This window comes from Mytilus edulis, chromosome 9 (genome assembly GCF_963676685.1).
Source record: "Mytilus edulis chromosome 9, xbMytEdul2.2, whole genome shotgun sequence".
Classification (NCBI taxonomy): domain Eukaryota; kingdom Metazoa; phylum Mollusca; class Bivalvia; order Mytilida; family Mytilidae; genus Mytilus; species Mytilus edulis.
The window spans coordinates 83,812,328-83,830,699 of NC_092352.1; the positions used below are offsets into that span (position 1 = coordinate 83,812,328).

Genomic DNA, 18,372 nt, shown 5'->3' on the forward strand with positions numbered 1-18,372 from the left:
ACTTTGTGCAGGATAATCTAAGGAACAACCATGCTAAGTTTTAACCAAATCCATTCAGTAGTTTCAGAGGAGAAGATTTTTTAAAGTTAGCAAATATGATGAACAAATTGTGAAAAATTGTCATTAAAGGACAATAACCCCTTAAGGGGTCAATTGACAATTTTGGTCATATTAACTTATTTGTAGATCTTACTTTGCTGATCTTTTTTGCTGTTTACAGTTTATCTTTATCTATAATAATATTCAAGATAATGACCAAAAACTGCAAAATTTCCTTAAAATTACCAATTAAGTGGCAGCAACCCAACAATGGTTTGTTTGATTCATCTGAAAATTTCAGGGCTGATAGATGTTGACCTAATGAACATTTTTACCCCATGTCAGATTTGCTCTAAATGCTTTCGTTTTTGAGATATAAGCCAAAAACTGCATTTGACCCCTATGTTCTATTTTAAGTAACGGCGGCCATGTTTTTTGACGGATCAAAAATCGAAGCGCACATTTTGTGCAGGATATACTAAGGAACAATCATGTTAAGTTTCATTCAAATCCATTCAGTAGTTTCAGAGGAGAAGATGTTTGAAAAATTGTTAACGACGACAGACGACGACGACGACGACGACGTCGACGACGACGACGACGACGACGGACGCCAAGTGATGAGAAAAGCTCACATGGCCTTTTAGGCCAGGTGAGCTAACAACAACATCAACAAACTATTACTTTAAATATGCAGGTACAACAAATGCTGTCTGAACACCTATTATAATGTAAATGGAAGGCAATCTTAAAAAAGATGGACACAATAAAAGCTATATACACTGACACAATTTGCATAAACAATTACTTGTATTAGATCTTTAAATTTCTAGAATTAGCTAACAGTTACCCTTTCTATTTACTTGACAGTAATTTCTTATTATGATGGTAAGGAATATTTGTTTCAAGCAGTTTAAAGGGTACAGTAAATTCTGACTTAATGCATACACAACAAACACAGAGCATGTTTAGTTCAGATTTCCAGAAATGTTGATTATAAATAATGCTGTCAAAATTTAAAATGCCAATTGCTTTTTTTGCTGTACCTTATTTCACAATCATAAAAGGAGTCCCAAAGTTTCAGAACTTATAGTATTTCAAATTTTAACAGAAACAATCTTCAAGAGAAAACTTAATAAGCAAGACATTGGTTCTGAATCTGGGTAACGTCTTTAAAAGGCACTAGACCTAGCTGCCAAATACTACAAATTGTAAAAAATAAATATATTTTTAACGAGTAAAAAGGGAGGTAATCAAACATTGTTAATAACTGTTGTTATTTTAAACATATTGCACTATTTTTATGCTTGATATCAAATGCAGGATATGACACTCTGCAAATAAATTGAATAAGTGGTATAGTTGTTTCATATATTTTACTCCCCATGAAAGTTAAGGGATGGTAAATCATATTTTGACCAAAACTATTTAAAACTGACTTGAAAGTGTTAAAAACACTAACAAATATTCAATAAAGGTGAAAATGACCATATATATGAGATAAAGCTGTTGGTATGAAATCATTTATAACTATATGAATGGGTTTTCACTAAGGCAAGAAGTATATGAGTCTGGGACGCATTCTAGACTTGTCATTTCAAAACTGAAGAATCCAAAGATGAATCAAAGAGTTTAATTGTTGTTTCAACTGAGTACATATTTCATCATTATAAATAATATAAATGACAAATATCTAAATTTGATGTCGTTTTCTTGCTCTATTTTGTCATGGAGTCTTACATGATAATATATTTAGCAATAAAATTTCTTACATGATTAGTCCTTGGAATTGCTTTAATTAGAACCCTGATGACTACACATTGAGTAAACTTGCAAAATAGAATTGGTATTTCTTAAATTTTAAATACTTTCCTTGTTTTCTTATTTTTTGACTTTATTGTCAGTTTTTAATAGCAGTTTAACATTCTGATAGCTTCACTTAAATGTTATTTTTTAATGTAAAGGGAGATAACTCACTCATGTTTCAAATATAAGGCAAAAGACCTAACATTCTAATAAATTGTTATATTTCAAGGTGATGAAGTTTTTTTGTTTTTGTCATCTTGAATTAAACAAATCTTCAAAACTATTTTGCATATATCCTGAATATACCACTCATATGACAATCATGTTTTGGGACTTTTATAAGCTGTTAGAGGTGTTATAATCTGTGAAAAATCTGAAACAGAAGTGAAATACATTTACTATGTGATTTAAAACCAATGCCCAAGTGCCTCTGAGAGTTATATTTCAAATATTTTAGAATAACATCCTTCCAATGCCATAGTTTCTTATAACTGTATATGTTAATTTGAGTTGAAAGTAAACATACTTTTCCAAGACTTGCAACATTTACATTTGATATTCTAAGAGAAACATGCAATCAAATGTAAACTTCAACACTGACAGTAAAATATTAATTAGAATTGGTAATTGAATCTCCATTTTAAACTTTTTTTGTTTTCAGTGATATGTTACTTGACAAAACCAATAAACATATTATCATACTTTAAATAATAATAAATTGGTTGGAAAAATAAAAATAACCAAAATTTCATCTTGCACTCACTGAATGTAGTGAATAAACATATTTACTCTTTTGGTATTAAGTTTAATGTTTTGTCTCCTGAATGACCTTCTGACATCTAGCAACAATCGCTTTTAAATTGTGACATCAGCCATATTAAATTGTGATGTCAAATTTTACAGGAACTTGTGTGATTTTACATAATGGTGGACTAATTTGTATACAAGTGTAAATAGGTCTATAAAAAGCTTTGATTTTTGCTATGATATTTTTGTACATATCTAGGGGGATATCAAACAGGAATGCACCAATTGATATGCTAAACATATCCCCATTTACAATTAAAAGTATCGTAAACAGGAAGTAGGTGTGTGATTGGAAAAGTGCTCACAATTGACAAATAATCACTGTTCAGCTACTGACCAAACATGAAGTATTTATGTTCAGTTCTTCTTGAATATATGTTGAATGTTAGGACAGGCAAAAATACAGATGCATTAAAGATGGCTCTTAAACCCCTAGAATCACCTAATATGCATTGGTGATGCCTGTAGAAAAGTGTTATTTAGTCCTACACTTCTTCCTCCTTGGTATCTTATATAATATTTACTTTACCTTAAATCTAAAGCTTATTTTCATAATCTGAAGCAAGTTCCACAGTATACCAGCACTGATATTCTCTGATTTTTCTAAGTACAAGGTAAGCCCATATTATACCTGCTACCTAAAATTAGACAGAATTAAGATAGAAAATAATTATATTACAAAAGTAATTCATATGAAACTACCTTTCGCAGACAACTTTTAAACAATTGTTGATGCCACCAACAATCCAGTACCCTTGTCTTGTTTTTCACAACTTTCTTTGCTGGCAAGACAAAAATAAAAGGAATATTAGCATGATAAACTAGTGGTACTAACCTGTGGTAATGCCAGGCCCAAAGTAGTTGCACCAATCAGATCCATCCTATCACTCAACCAATCAACAAAGGCATAAAAACAACCATTCTTAATTGTCATTGATGGAGGTACCTAAATAAAATAAGTGCAAGTTTTAGAAGGTTTTGTGGCACCTGAACAATGGAAAACTTCTTACATTTATCTGTGATTTTTTTGTATCAACAAAAAAAATGTTTACAGAAGTTTTTCTTACCTTTCTTATTAAAAGGTGGTACCTAACACTACAGGGAGATAACTCTGTAAAATCAGCAGAACGTTTTAATGACGTTGTGTTGTTAAGGGAATAGTAAGCTTCTCGATGATCAAAATAAGTTTTTGTCAAACTGCTATATAACCAGTGTAATTTTTCTGATTAAACGGTTGGTTCAAAGTTTTTGAAATTTTAATATTTTTGTCAAAGAGTCAAACTAAATACTTTGTCAAAATTTAAAGAAAGTTAAACGAGCCAAATTAATTTTAGTTCAGGTGTTGGGTACCACCTTAATACATTGTACAGTACCGATCAGTATCGTGATAACTGTATTTAACAAATATGAAATTAATAAAAAAAAAAATCACAGCTTAGAATTCTCTTTTAATCAACAATCTAACACCTTTTATCCTTGGACAAAACAGCTAACTGGGAATCTGCATGAATAAAAAATAACATCTTAAGGATGTACTTAGGTGAGGTTAGGTGAAAATTAATAAATCAAGTATTTAAAATTGATACTATAAGCTGGTAGAGCATTCGTTAAGGATAAAAATAAGCTTAAATATTGATAGGTCATGGACCTCCTTTTCGAGATATTTGAGATTTAAAATATGGCGGGAAAAGGCTGACTCTGATTTTTACCTTATGTTTGCATTGGTATTATTTTGGTCTCAAAAGGAAAGAAAGAAAATTAAGAATCTTCTAAAATTTTGGTAAATGACCTTTTATGAACTATTAAGTCTTATATAAAAAAAAAAAATGGGTGTTATGGGGCAAAATATTTTACTATGTATTGTATGGAAAAACACCAAGGAGTTAGAACATTTGACACCAATTCTAAAACCTCACCTAAGTACATCCTTAAAATTTGGTGTTGTTATGTACATAATAAAATCTATTAGTTGGCCATCATATAATTCTTTAATATTCAGTTCAGTTTAAAAATACATTTGCATCCTTTATCAAAAGTTAATACAGTTTGGTTTTTTTAAATTATGAAAATATCATTTTCTTTAGTCCTTTGAACTATTTCTATGAAGGTCATAATTGTTTAAATTGCTATCATAAATACCTCTGACACTTTATTACTTGTACAGTTTATGGCACTTTGTGGAACCTGCAAAAATATATATTGTCTCATTAATTATTTAAAGGGTAATACAACTGTAAAATGATATGTAGTGCAACATATTCTTCATAACATTAAATACTGTAAACCAACTTATTTTCGCGAGCGATTTATTTTCACGAGGAGAAAAATAACGCGAATATAAATCATCGCAAATAAGTAAATGTTATTAATCTACATCAAGTAAATAAGAAAATCGGGAATTTTAAATGGCGCGAAATGGACTAGAAGTGGTAAAACGCGAAATAAAGTATCCGCGAAAATAAGTTGGTTTACAGTATATCCTATATCCCACCCACAACTTTTTTTTTTATCCCAAATGTCGAAAACAGAAAGATATATTGCTATCCTATAAATAAAGACATGACAATGCTGACAAACAATATTATGTTCAAATTAAAACAGCAATTTAATAAAGTAATAGCAGGTGCTTTGTGTCTATTGTTATAATGTTATTTTTGTTTTGCTTCATACCTATCAATGAAGTTAAATAGTTTGCAACAATTTTTTAAGTTTGTTCTAAAGTTTATGGGAGTAGTTGTGTGCCCACAAACATGTTTAACCCTGCCACATTCTTTATGTTCATGTCACACGTTTGAATCCAGTAATTCCGTGGTTTTTATTGATTCGTGTTTGTCATTTTTGTATTTGTAAATTGTACTTTAACAAATTAAGCCATCAGTTTTCCTGTTTGAATTGTTCCATATTTTTCATGTTGTGGCATTTTACAGCTGACAATACTATAAGGGGTTTCCTCATTGTTGAAGGTCTTACCACAGCTTAGTATTGCTCATCATTTGTATTCTGAAGGACAGTTGTGTCAATCATTGGCAACCATACCACATCTCCTCATTTTTATAAACAATCTCAGAAGTCATACTTATTTGAAAACCAAAAATGCTCAAATAGTCGAGATATTGGGACCAAAAAAATATCCTCAATCAAATAAATGTATACCATTAGTTTAAAGACATCAAGAGTCAAAACAAATTCTCAAAAATCAAAAGTTATAAATAATTATATTTATCTGTGCAAAGAGTGTTTAAAGACCCCTTCTAAAATCATAATAAACCCCCTAATTCTTACATTTGGCATAGAACAACAAGACTTTGGAAATATACACTGGTTATTGCATGGATTTCCATAAGGACATCTCTCTCTGCAAGCCTCTGCATACTCTACATAATCATGCCAGGAACTTATCCCACAGCAAGAATACTAAAATATAATATTTATACAATATCTTAATTCTTTTAAATGAATAATCAGGTTCAAACTTTTCTCTGCTTTAGTATGGTCAAATAAAATAATATGTTTTTCATGTTTCCTGACCAACCTTAGTTTTTAGCCCCTATTCTAATCTTTTCATAAATGATTAATGATTATGAAGTTATTATATGTGTCTTGTGAATATAAAATGCCAGCTTATCTGTGTTTTTAAAAATACCTTTTTACAACATCAGAAACTAGTTAAGCCTTTTTCAACTGATTTTTATAGTTCGTTCTTATGTTGTACTGTTATACCACTGTCCCAGGTTAGGGGGAGGGTTGGGATCCCACTAACATGTTTAACCCCGCCACATTATTTATGTATGTGCCTGTCCCAAGTCAGGAGCCTGTAATTCAGTGGTTGTTGTTTGTTTATGTGTTACATATCTATTTTTCGTTCATTTTTTTACATAAATAAGGCTGTTAGTTTTCTCGTTTGAATTGTTTTACATTGTCCTATCCGGGCCTATAGCTGACTATGCGGTATGGGCTTCGCTCAATGTTGAAGGCCGTACGGTGACCTATAGTTGTTAATGTCTGTGTCATTTTGGTCTTTTGTGGATAGTTGTCTCATTGGCAATCATACCACATCTTCTTTTTTATAGGTTGAATTACCATAAAACAATTGTTATACATATTTCTTTTGATTGTATATCTATGAAAAAAATCATTCTTCTTGTATGTCAACTTTACCAAATAATCAGTTATAAATTCCAACCCCCTTTTCTTTTAATTTTCTTACCTTATTTTGTACTGAGTCCATAGTACTTCTAAGGTCTGGATTTCTGTTGAAGTCATTTAAGACTAATGCTAATTTAGAGCTTATCAAATCTGATATCTATAAAAATAATAAAAAGAAGATAGACAAATATTAATATATGTTCAAGGTTCAGAGTAAGGCAGACTTCACTTTTTTACTTATACTGCAGAATTTCCTGGGGGCAATTATGTTCTTTATTTTTCTTTCAAAGTGTAAAAAAAAGGGAAAAGAAAAAAATATTTTTGTAAATTCTATGCAGATGGGATGGAGAATGCATGATCTTTTTAACCTATTGAAAGAAAATAACAATACGTATTACTGTCAAAAAAATGGAAAGGATGATTGAAAATTCTGTAAGACCAGCCCATTTTAAAATCTATTATACATGTAGCTTATATAAAGGGGTTCATGGTTCCTTAAACATAAAAAATGTACTTCAATGCTTGAAGCACATTATCAAATAATTTATCTGTAATATGATTTTAGGAAATAGAGCATGCTGTCAGAATATCTATGTTGATATTAGATAATCTAATACAAATTCTAATGAATGCAATATTTCACCCTACACATTTTATGCAAAATTTTCTGTACAATAGTATAACTTACTTCTATTCCATTAACATATATCAATATGGCAGTAGCTATCTGTGCAAGGAAGGTAGCAACTGATAGTACCAGGAACTAAAATGGAAATGAAAATCCATGCTTACAGTCATGTAGAACATACAGTGTATATTACTAATTGATATTACAAATAATTCTAATTTTTTTCACGTTTTCAAATCATGAAATGGGGTAATTTTTAGGGAATGACTGACACAAATTTGAATATTAAAGGTTGTATGGTAACCTATAGTTGCTAACTTTCTATATCTTTATTTCATAACTTATCTTACCTACATTTTCTTCACATTTACATACCTGCAACCCTTTGAGGCTACATAGAAGGAGGATCTTCCTATTTCAAGCTCCAATAAGGGGGTGGGGGGATTTTGTGTTACACCTTTTTTTTTCAAAGTTTTGTGATAAGATAGGAAGAATTATTATATTTAATCACAAACAAGGTTTTTAGAGCTTGACATGTTGTATTAGACCCTTGTCTATTGTTGAGAACAGCATACTTAAAATCAATTAAAAGTTATGTTCATTAACTAAACCTGGTTTCATAGCACTACTGGTGGACTGTTTAGTCCCAAAGGGTATCCTCAACCAATTAGTCAGTACTTCAGTATTGACATGATTTATAAGCAACTTTTCAAAATTCATCTTTTATAAATAAAGAAATTATAAAAAAAAAAAGGTTTTTTCTCCCTCTGCCAAAGTTGACCTTAGATGAAATTGGCTATTAAATAGGTCCATTTTGGTCTTTGAGTGATGTGGTTTTCTCCATGGCCAGCTTGAAGGTTTGAGATTTCCTGAACAGTGCTTCAGATGCACAAATTTAATCAAGTGTTGTTTTTATTTATTATGGATTTGTTTGTATTGTCAGATTGCTGTCTCATCAGTCTTTTACAAACATCGGTTTATTCATATTTTTTTATCATTCAAAAGTATCTCTCCAAGGTATATCAAGTATGTTTACCTATAGATTGATATATCATACCTAAATGATTAGATCTTATCTTTGAAAATATTTTAGCTAACATGTACAATGTTCATTCAAATCCTACATTTGGCCAGTTTTACATGATTGATAACATATAATTTTAATTAGGTTGACACCCTCTACCCTGTACATGTACTTTTAATTAGGCAGGGTCCACCTACCCTGTACATGTAAATGTTAAAATGAATCTACAAATTTTATCTTTAAAATATTTCAGTATAGATTATTAATCATAAGTTACCCGATTTGAAAAATTAAACAGTTTCGATGTCAACATTATCGGTTAATCAGACAACGACTGACAAATCCACTAAAAACGATAACATCTGAGGGTCCATTCTGTAGTCAGAGGGTGTCATGTGATAGGTAATGACAGCATAACTGTCTGCAATTGTGGTGTAACACTGATCTGATTTTGGAGATAATAATAAGGCCATCTATAACTGAGAGGATGGATTTCTTTAGTCCTTTTTAGCACCCCAATTTTTCTAATCTTTATTAGTTTTTTTCATTTCTCTCTATTCTTAATTTTTTTTGCCTATTTTTCAACTTTTTTTTTTCTTTTTTTTTTATAGTTTTTTCTTTTTTTCCCTGTATTCTTTAATTTGTTTGTCCTAAATATTCTGCTCATTTGTCCATTCTTTGATATTCTGTTAATCCCATCTGAACCCTCAAAACTTGCAGGACATATCTTCCTTCATGACATAATGTAGGATGATATTGGTGATTAATGTCCAGAAATATTTATCAGGACGGGAACATGTTAAAATCACTTGTTAATATGATATGATTATCAACCCTGATTTGTACAAGAGCCACATTTTGAACCAGTTTTTACAATGTGCTAGTTTACAAGGTGACAATCCAATTGACCTACCTGGACACCCAATTTTTTACCCTAATGTCTTATGGTCAATATTTTATATTGGGTTGCTATCTCATGAACTTGTAAGCAATATTTATATATATTGGACAAATAGACTGTTTTAAAATATCTATGTGGTATGGGCTTTGCTCATTGTTGAAGGCCGTACGGTGACCTATGGTGGTTAATTTCTGTGTCATTTTGGTCTCTTATGGAAAGTTGTTAATTGGCAATCATACCACATCTTCTTTTTTTATGTTAACTTACCAGTTTGAGTAAGGAGATATTTTCTTCAACTGTTCCAACCAATCCACAGAGACCATTAATAGATATGAATAGTCCAATGAATATCAAAATGGCTACCGGTAATGACAATGACTTCTCTAGGCCTGTGTATTCTCTCCTCTCAACCTCAACATAGATACCAATTCCTAGCAAAGCAAGTCCTATCACCTGAAATTGTATAAAACCATATTATACTGCAATCAGCTTTTTTACTATACAGATAAAGCTATACGTATAAACGTTAGCTTTATACGTCAATGACCTCAACTAACCTATACGCCCCGCCTCCTTACCGGAACTACTGTATTTCATCAACAACGTCACGTCACGACCATGACAACGTAAAGTAACAATGGTCAAACTTTTATGAATTTAAACTTTTATGTCTTCAAATTGGTTATTTATATACCATATTTATCAAATGTTATTAATTAAGTTCATTTTCCCTTTCTAATCCCTTAATATGTCAATGTCTTACCGCCTGGACTACTCATAGGGAAATACCCAAAAATGGTACCCCAAGAGGGAAATTCAAAACACTTTTTTTAACAATATTTGTTACATATTTTTTTTATTTTTTATTTTTTTTTATCGATTTCACGGTAGAACCTCGCATTTTCCCGTTTCTAAGCCTCATACAAATAAATTTCATATTTCAAGACACTATACGTATATTGTCTAATTATAAGGTTACTCATAGAATTTTTTAAACCTCAATCTTAGGTAATTCTTTTACAGGTATCTGAGGATTTTTGCTCTGCAATCTGTTTGATTGTGAATTTAATATTTAAATATGGTTAACACAATGATGCATGATCTGCTTGCACTCTCAGATTACTTAAAATCACCTGTTTTAAAAACTAGAGGCTCTCAAGAGCCTGTGTCGCTCACCTGTTAATGTGTTTACTGATGTCGGCCATCTTCGTTGGTAGGCGGGGTCATTAGACACTTTTTTTAAAATAGATACCCTAGTATTATGATTGTGGCCAAGTTTGGTTAAATTTGGCCAAGTCGTTTTAGAAAAGATTTTTATACAAGTTACAAAAATGACGAAAAGTTGTTCAATATTGACTATAAAGGGCAATAACTCCTTAAGGGGTCCTCTAACAATTTTGATTATGCTAACTTATTTGTAGATCTTACTTTGCTGAACATTATTGCTGTGTACAGTTTATCTCTATCTATAATAGTATTCAAGATAATAACCAAAAACTGCAAAATTTCCTTAAAATCACTAATTTTAGGGCAGCAACCCAACAACAGGTTGTCCGATTCAACTCAAAATTTGTGAGGGGATATATCTTATTCTGATGGACATTTAAATCTTGAAAGATTTGCCCTAAATGTCTTAGTTTCAAAGATATAAAGCAAAAACTGCATTTTACCACTATGTTCTAATTTTAGCCATGTCGGCCATTTTGTTTGGCAGGCTGGGTCATCGGACACATTTTTTAAACTATAAACCACAATGATAATTGTGGCCAAGTTTGGTTAAATTTGGCAAAGTAGTTTTGGAGAAGAAGATTTTTAGAAAAGTTACAAACTAGAGGCTCTAAAGAGCCTGTGTCGCTCACCTTGGTCTATGTGCATATTAAACAAAGGACACAAATGGATTCATGACAAAATTGTATTTTGGTGATGGTGATGTGTTTGAAGTTCTTACTTTACTGAACATTCTTGCTTCTTACAATTATATCTATAATGAACTTTGCCCATTAGTGACAGAGAAAAATATTTGGTAAAAATTTACATAAATTTACCAAATTAATGAAAATTGTTAAAAATTGACTATAAAGGGCAATAACTCCTTAAGGGGTCAATTGACAATTTAGGTCAAGTGGACTTATTTGTAGATCTTACTTTGATGAACATTATCGCTGTTTACAGTTTATCGCTATCTATAATGGTATTCAAGATAATAACCAAAAACAGCAAAATTTCTTTAAAAATTACCAATTGGAGGGCAGCAACCCAACAACCGGTTGTCCAATTCATTTGAATATTTCAGGGCAGATATATATTGACTTGATTAACAATTTAACTCCTTGTCAGATTTCCTCTAAATGATTTGGTTTCAGAGTTATAAGCAAAAAACTACATTTTACCCCTGTTCTATTTTTAGCTGTGGTGGCCATCTTGGTTGGATGGCCAGGTCATCAGACACATTTTTCAAACAAGGTACCTCAAAGATAATTGTGGTTAAGTTTGAATTAATTTGGCCCAGTAGTTTCAGAGGAGAAGATTTTTGTAAAAGATAACTAAGATTTACAAAAAATGGTTAAAAATTGACTATAAAGGGCAATAACTCCTAAAGGGGTCAACTGACCATTTCCGTCATGTTGACTTATTTGTAAATCTTACTTTGATAAACATTATTGCTGTTTACAGTTTATCTCTATCTATAATAATATTCAAGATAATAACCAAAAACAGCAAAATTTCCTCAAAATGACCAATTCAGGGGCAGCAACCCAACAACGGGTTGACCGATTCATCTGAAAATTTCAGGGCAGATAGATCTTGACCTGATAAACATATTTACCCCATGTCAGATTTCCTCTAAATGCTTTGGTTTTTGAGTTATAAGCCAAAAACTGCATTTTACCCCTATGTTCTATTTTTAGCCGTGGCGGCCATCTTGGTTGGTTGACCAGGTCACGCCACACATTTTTTAAACTAGATACCCCAAAGATGATTGTGGCCAACTTTGGATTAATTTGGCCCAGTAGTTTCAGTGGAGAAGATTTTTGTAAAAGATTACTTAGATTTATGAAAAATGGTTAAAAATTGACTATAAAGGGCAATAACTCCTTAAGGGGGCAACTGACCATTTCGGTCATGTTGACTTATTTGTAAATCTAACTTTGCTGAACATTATTGCTGTTTACGGTTTATCTCTATCTATAATAATATTCAAGATAATAACCAAAAACGGCAAAATTTCCTCAAAATTACCAATTCAGGGTCAGCAACCCAACAACAGGTTGACCGATTCATCTGAAAATTTCAGGGCAGATAGATCTTGACCTGATAAACATTTTTACCCCACATCAGATTTCCTCTAAATGCTTATGTTTTTGTGTTATAAGCCAAAAACTGCATTTTACCCCTATGTTCTATTTTTAGCCGTGGCGGCCATCTTGGTTGGTTGACCGGGTCACGCCACACATTTTTTAAACAAAATACCCCAAAGATTATTGTGGCCAAGTTTGGATTAATTTGGCCCAGTAGTTTCAGAGGAGAAGATTTTTGTAAAAGATTACTTAGATTTGTGAAAAATGGTTAAAAATTGACTATAAAGGGCAATAACTCCTAAAGGGGTCAACTGACCATTTCGGTCATGTTGAATTATTTGTAAATCTAACTTTGCCCAACATTATTGCTGTTTACAGTTTATCTCTATCTATAATAATATTCAAGATAATAACCAAAAACAGCAAAATTTCCTCAAAATGACCAATTCAGGGGCAGCAACCCAACAACGGGTTGACCGATTCATCTGAAAATTTCAGGGCAGATAGATCTTGACCTGATAAACATATTTACCCCATGTCAGATTTCCTCTAAATGCTTTGGTTTTTGAGTTATAAGCCAAAAACTGCATTTTACCCCTATGTTCTATTTTTAGCCGTGGCGGCCATCTTGGTTGGTTGACCAGGTCACGCCACACATTTTTTAAACTAGATACCCCAAAGATGATTGTGGCCAACTTTGGATTAATTTGGCCCAGTAGTTTCAGTGGAGAAGATTTTTGTAAAAGATTACTTAGATTTATGAAAAATGGTTAAAAATTGACTATAAAGGGCAATAACTCCTTAAGGGGGCAACTGACCATTTCGGTCATGTTGACTTATTTGTAAATCTAACTTTGCCCAACATTATTGCTGTTTACAGTTTATCTCTATCTATAATAATATTCAAGATAATAACCAAAAACGGCAAAATTTCCTCAAAATTACCAATTCAGGGTCAGCAACCCAACAACAGGTTGACCGATTCATCTGAAAATTTCAGGGCAGATAGATCTTGACCTGATAAACATTTTTACCCCACATCAGATTTCCTCTAAATGCTTATGTTTTTGTGTTATAAGCCAAAAACTGCATTTTACCCCTATGTTCTATTTTTAGCCGTGGCGGCCATCTTGGTTGGTTGACCGGGTCACGCCACACATTTTTTAAACAAGATACCCCAAAGATTATTGTGGCCAAGTTTGGATTAATTTGGCCCAGTAGTTTCAGAGGAGAAGATTTTTGTAAAAGATTACTTAGATTTGTGAAAAATGGTTAAAAATTGACTATAAAGGGCAATAACTCCTAAAGGGGTCAACTGACCATTTCGGTCATGTTGAATTATTTGTAAATCTAACTTTGCCCAACATTATTGCTGTTTACAGTTTATCTCTATCTATAATAATATTCAAGATAATAACCAAAAACAGCAAAATTTCCTCAAAATGACCAATTCAGGGGCAGCAACCCAACAACGGGTTGACCGATTCATCTGAAAATTTCAGGGCAGATAGATCTTGACCTGATTAACATATTTACCCCATGTCAGATTTCCTCTAAATGCTTTGGTTTTTGAGTTATAAGCCAAAAACTGCATTTTACCCCTATGTTCTATTTTTAGCCGTGGCGGCCATCTTGGTTGGTTGACCGGGTCATGCCACACATTTTTTAAACTAGATACCCCAATGATGATTGTGGCCAAGTTTGGTTCAAGTTGGCCCAGTAGTTTCAGAGGAGAAGATTTTTGTAAAAGTTAACGACGACGGACGACGACGGACAACAGACGACGGACGCCGCCGGACGCCGGACGCAAAGTGATGGGAAAAGCTCACTTGGCCCTTTGGGCCAGGTGAGCTAAAAATGACGAAAAGTTGTTAAAAATTGACTATAAAGGGCAATAACTCCTTAAGGGGTCAACTGACAATTTTGGTCATCTTGACTTATTTGTAGATCTTACTTTGCTGAACATTATTGCTGTTTACAGTTTATCTCTATCTATAATAGTATTCAAGATAATAACCAAAAACTGCAAAATTTCCTTAAAATAACCATTTCACAGGCAGCAACCCAACAACAGGTTGTCCTATTCGTCTGAAAATTTCAAGGCAGATAGATCTAGACCTGATCAACCATTTACCCATGTCAGATTTGCTCTAAATGCTTTGGTTTTTGAGTAATAAGCCAAAAACTGCATTTTACCCCTATGTTCTATTTTTAGCCATGGCGGCCATCTTGGTTGGTTTGACGGGTCACGCCACACATTTTTTAAACTAGATACCCCAAGGATGATTGTGGCCAAGTTTGGTAGAATTTGGCCCAGTAGTTTCAGAGAAGAAGATTTTTGTAAAAGTTTACGGACGACGGACGACGGACGCAAAGTGATGAGAAAAGCTCACTTGACCTTTCAGGTCAGGTGAGCTAAAAATTGCTCACTCTTAAGCTTTCTGTGTAGATTTGTGTAGACACTGTAGACTGTTGTTAGTCTTTTGTAAAATTCTTTGCCATGGTGTTTTAGATTTTTCTATTTAATTATGAATGATATATACATTTATATAGGTTTCTTCTGTCTCTTTTTCTTGTATATTTTCTATCATTTGTCAGAAATTTATTGATGTTTAAAAAGTTGTTACAACACGTACAATCAACATTCATATTAATGTTAACTCATTGATCAATTCACATTATAGTTTGTGAATAAAAGTTATATGCCAATAATGTGTTCCTTTTAAAGAAGTCAAGGAAGTACACCTTTAGATGAACAAATGTTGAAAAATAAGGAGATTTTATTTTACTGTTAGAGATTTCGCCACCTTATCAAAAAGCTAAAAAATCGTTTATACATATATGTACATGTACATGTATGTATTTAAAACATGTCTAATAACTCTAAGCAACTAAATTTTCAGCCTATGGAAAATGTTTTTGTGTGAGCAATATTTGTGGTAGTGAATTATTGCCAGTGAAGGCTGGTCTGTAGATTACACCTTCTTACACCCTCTTCTAGCAGTAGCATGTGTGTACTTACATGTATGACATTAAATAATACATGTATATATACATGTTTGATACTTTTAAGTATTGTGTCATGAATTATCAAATAAAATCAAAGCCTTTACACTCTCCAAGCCTTTATATACTTAGTAAATATTAATCTTTTATAAAGATCTTGTTGATTTTAAACTAAATAACAGATATCTGTGTGTATATATACATGTAGCTATTATTGTTTTATCACCAAGTTATCTTGAACTTTAATCTTTGGTCATCTAATCTGAATAATGTTTGAACACAATCTTATACTCAAATTATATGTACAACTTGATACTTGCAAATCTGTATCAATAATATAGAAGTTAAAATTAAACCAAAAACAGTTCTATGAACCCTAGGTCAAGCATCTGAATATATTAGTATAAAAGCCAGGCTTAGGTTCAAGATTATCTACAGTCTATCAGCTTAAAATATCAAACTAAGATGTTTTTAACATTATTAACAATAAACACCAAGTACCAATTCACGCAATTTCATATAAGTCACTGTATAACACCAATTTTGAATGTAAACAAATGAATATTCTCTTAAGGTTCATCATAACCTTTTGGCTAAAATGGCCGTATTTACACCCCAAATTTTACTCTGAGTACAGACTAACCTATACACCTGCAACAGTTTTAAGGGATGGCAGGAACTAGATATATAAATTTTAAATGCATTTTATGTTTCAGAAAATTATAAACTTTTCTAGATTTTGCTATCCATTTTTTTTCGTTCCTGCAGAAGGTGCAAAAATTAACTAAGTAGTGAAAACGATTGAGAAGCTCCCCTCATATAATCAATGTTGTGAGTAGTATTGATTTAAATGGACAATAAATGGACAATAGACACCTGTAAACAATAGGTGATTTAAGAGGTTTAAACTGTGAAACTGAGTGGACCGTATCAAATGAAACTCGGGTGTTTGTTTATTTTGCTATCTTCTGCAGACTGGAAAAAAATGAACATCAAAATCCAGGTAAGTTTTTAATTTTCTGAAACGTAGACTTCATATAACTTTTATATATCTAGTTCCTGCCATGCCTTAAAACTTTCCTGGATGTACCAGTTTGTCTGTACTCATAGTAATTTTGGAGGTGTAAACACGGCCATATTTTTCAATTCCTTATGATGAACCTTAAAATGCAAAATTTTCAATGCAAATATTGCAATGTTTCCGACCAGGTTTTAAATTAAGACTAACCAGGTAGCAAAGTGTATACAGAAATAAGCAAAGTTTATGACAGCTATACGACGTTCTTGCACACAGTGGCTGTCGTTTGCTTTTTATGGTTTTATATCTATGTTTTCCTTGCGACCTTGTTGTGTGGTCCGCCATGCTTATCGGTCATGTGACGACTTTGTACGTCGTATAAAGTCACGTGATTGTTATCGGACTTTTATCGCTACCCGTTCCTTTCTTTAATATATTCGTATTTGAGCTGAATGTGATATTATACATAAAAAAATGATCTGGAAAATTAGTTTATTTTTGTTCATTTCTGTGGCTTCTGTTTGGGGTAAGGTTTTGCTTACAAATTTAAATAATTTCATTTTAATTCTCATAATGATTGAAAAATCGTCTGCATAGAAACCGCAGTCACCTTACCAATATTTTGATTGAGTTTCCGCTTGGTACATTTCACTCCTCTTTGTCAATTTCATATTCTAAACAATATTTCAAACTAATATTAACGGTATGTGATCAAGAAATCTGATGTTATAGACCGTGATTTTATGAAATTCAAGATTACGTGTATATATATATATAAATTGAGGGTAGGATGTATGAAGTTCAGGATTACTTAAATTTCGTTAACTTAATACATTTCATAAACACTATGACAGAGCATACAGTAAGAATTTTAAAATCACATTCTTGTGTATAGTTTTATAAGAAATAAGATTATTTGTTTCTAATACTTTAAAAAAAGGTATTTCTATTTTCTTGATTTTATTTCAGGTGCACCATCATTTGATCCAAATTTAAAAAAGGATTACTTAATGTGTGAAGTGTGCCATGTGATAGTGAGGGATTTACAAATACTCGTGGCCGAAAACAACACACAGGTGAGATATGGATTTAAAAATTTATAAAAAAATGTAAATGTTGACTTTGAATGCCGTTTAACATAAGGTATCAGTGTTCAGAAACTTGTAATACACTGCCAAACAAACGATTGTGTCTATTATTGAAAACTGTATATTGACCTCTTAACTATGTCTCGATTGTTACAGTTGTGACGCCGAGTAATACCCACTGACACTATCCAGCATTGTCTTATAGTCAGGTCGTCTAATTTCAAGATGCTGCTTCTAGTTTCTATATTATAACCCTTTTATTGTATAGCAATATAATATTTGAAAGTAAAAATTGGTTTAAACTAAGATTTTGATGTTGATGACGTCATGAATTTTCAAGATTTATTGCACTAGTGCAATATTGGAATTTATTGCACGCTAACTTTTGGTTACTTTCTATGGGAAAAATTATATTGCTATGCAATGAACTATCATTTTGCTCTCTTTGTCTAATATTAAGCTGATTTTGTTTTGTCTTATTCTGATTAGATGTTTGTCCATTTTGTTTTCTCTTATGCTTGTTTTACATCTGTTTTTTTTTTTTTCTTATACTATGCTTGTTCTATTTTGCCTGATATTATGCTTTTTTGCTTCTTTGTCTGATATTATG

The 18,372-nt window shown here is 31.9% G+C and overlaps 3 protein-coding genes across 5 annotated transcripts in view; 1 reads left to right on the forward strand and 2 right to left on the reverse strand.

Annotated features, from left to right (window-relative positions):
• Positions 1 to 1,038: 1,038 nt before the first annotated feature.
• Positions 1,039 to 18,372, reverse strand: part of LOC139489204 (WD repeat domain phosphoinositide-interacting protein 2-like) — a 124,849-nt gene continuing 107,515 nt past the window's right edge. The window contains exon 11 of the mRNA XM_071275398.1: positions 1,039 to 1,198. Coding sequence (XP_071131499.1) covers positions 1,137 to 1,198 — 62 coding nt within the window. The 3' untranslated portion in view covers positions 1,039 to 1,136. The remainder of the gene's footprint in view (positions 1,199 to 18,372) is intronic.
• Positions 1,774 to 17,037, reverse strand: LOC139489207 (tetraspanin-33-like). Its single transcript, XM_071275407.1, has 9 exons — positions 16,885 to 17,037; positions 9,619 to 9,804; positions 7,487 to 7,561; positions 6,860 to 6,955; positions 5,935 to 6,066; positions 4,792 to 4,836; positions 3,488 to 3,598; positions 3,182 to 3,290; positions 1,774 to 2,218 (listed from the first exon to the last, which is right to left on the reverse strand). The coding sequence occupies exons 1-8, from the start codon at positions 17,017 to 17,019 to the stop codon at positions 3,189 to 3,191; spliced, it is 882 nt and encodes a 293-aa protein (XP_071131508.1). The 5' UTR covers positions 17,020 to 17,037; the 3' UTR covers positions 1,774 to 2,218; positions 3,182 to 3,188.
• LOC139489200 (uncharacterized) overlaps positions 17,068 to 18,372 on the forward strand; it is a 66,657-nt gene continuing 65,352 nt past the window's right edge. For all 3 annotated transcript variants that reach the window (XM_071275386.1, XM_071275388.1, XM_071275387.1), the window contains exons 1-2: positions 17,068 to 17,200; positions 17,644 to 17,750. In XM_071275386.1, coding sequence (XP_071131487.1) covers positions 17,149 to 17,200; positions 17,644 to 17,750 — 159 coding nt within the window. In that variant the 5' untranslated portion in view covers positions 17,068 to 17,148. The remainder of the gene's footprint in view (positions 17,201 to 17,643; positions 17,751 to 18,372) is intronic.

What these genes read in the sequence shown, in the direction of transcription:
- LOC139489207 (XM_071275407.1), bottom strand. Translation starts at nt 17,019, where the DNA reads ATGGCGGACCACACAACAAGGTCGCAAGGAAAACATAGATATAAAACC. An exon ending in TGTATACACTTTGCTACCTG is followed by an intron (nt 9,805 to 16,884) that starts GTTAGTCTTAAT and finishes ATACAATTTCAG; the next exon opens with GTGATAGGACTTGCTTTGCT. An exon ending in TATATGTTAATGGAATAGAA is followed by an intron (nt 6,956 to 7,486) that starts GTAAGTTATACT and finishes TTATTTTTATAG; the next exon opens with ATATCAGATTTGATAAGCTC.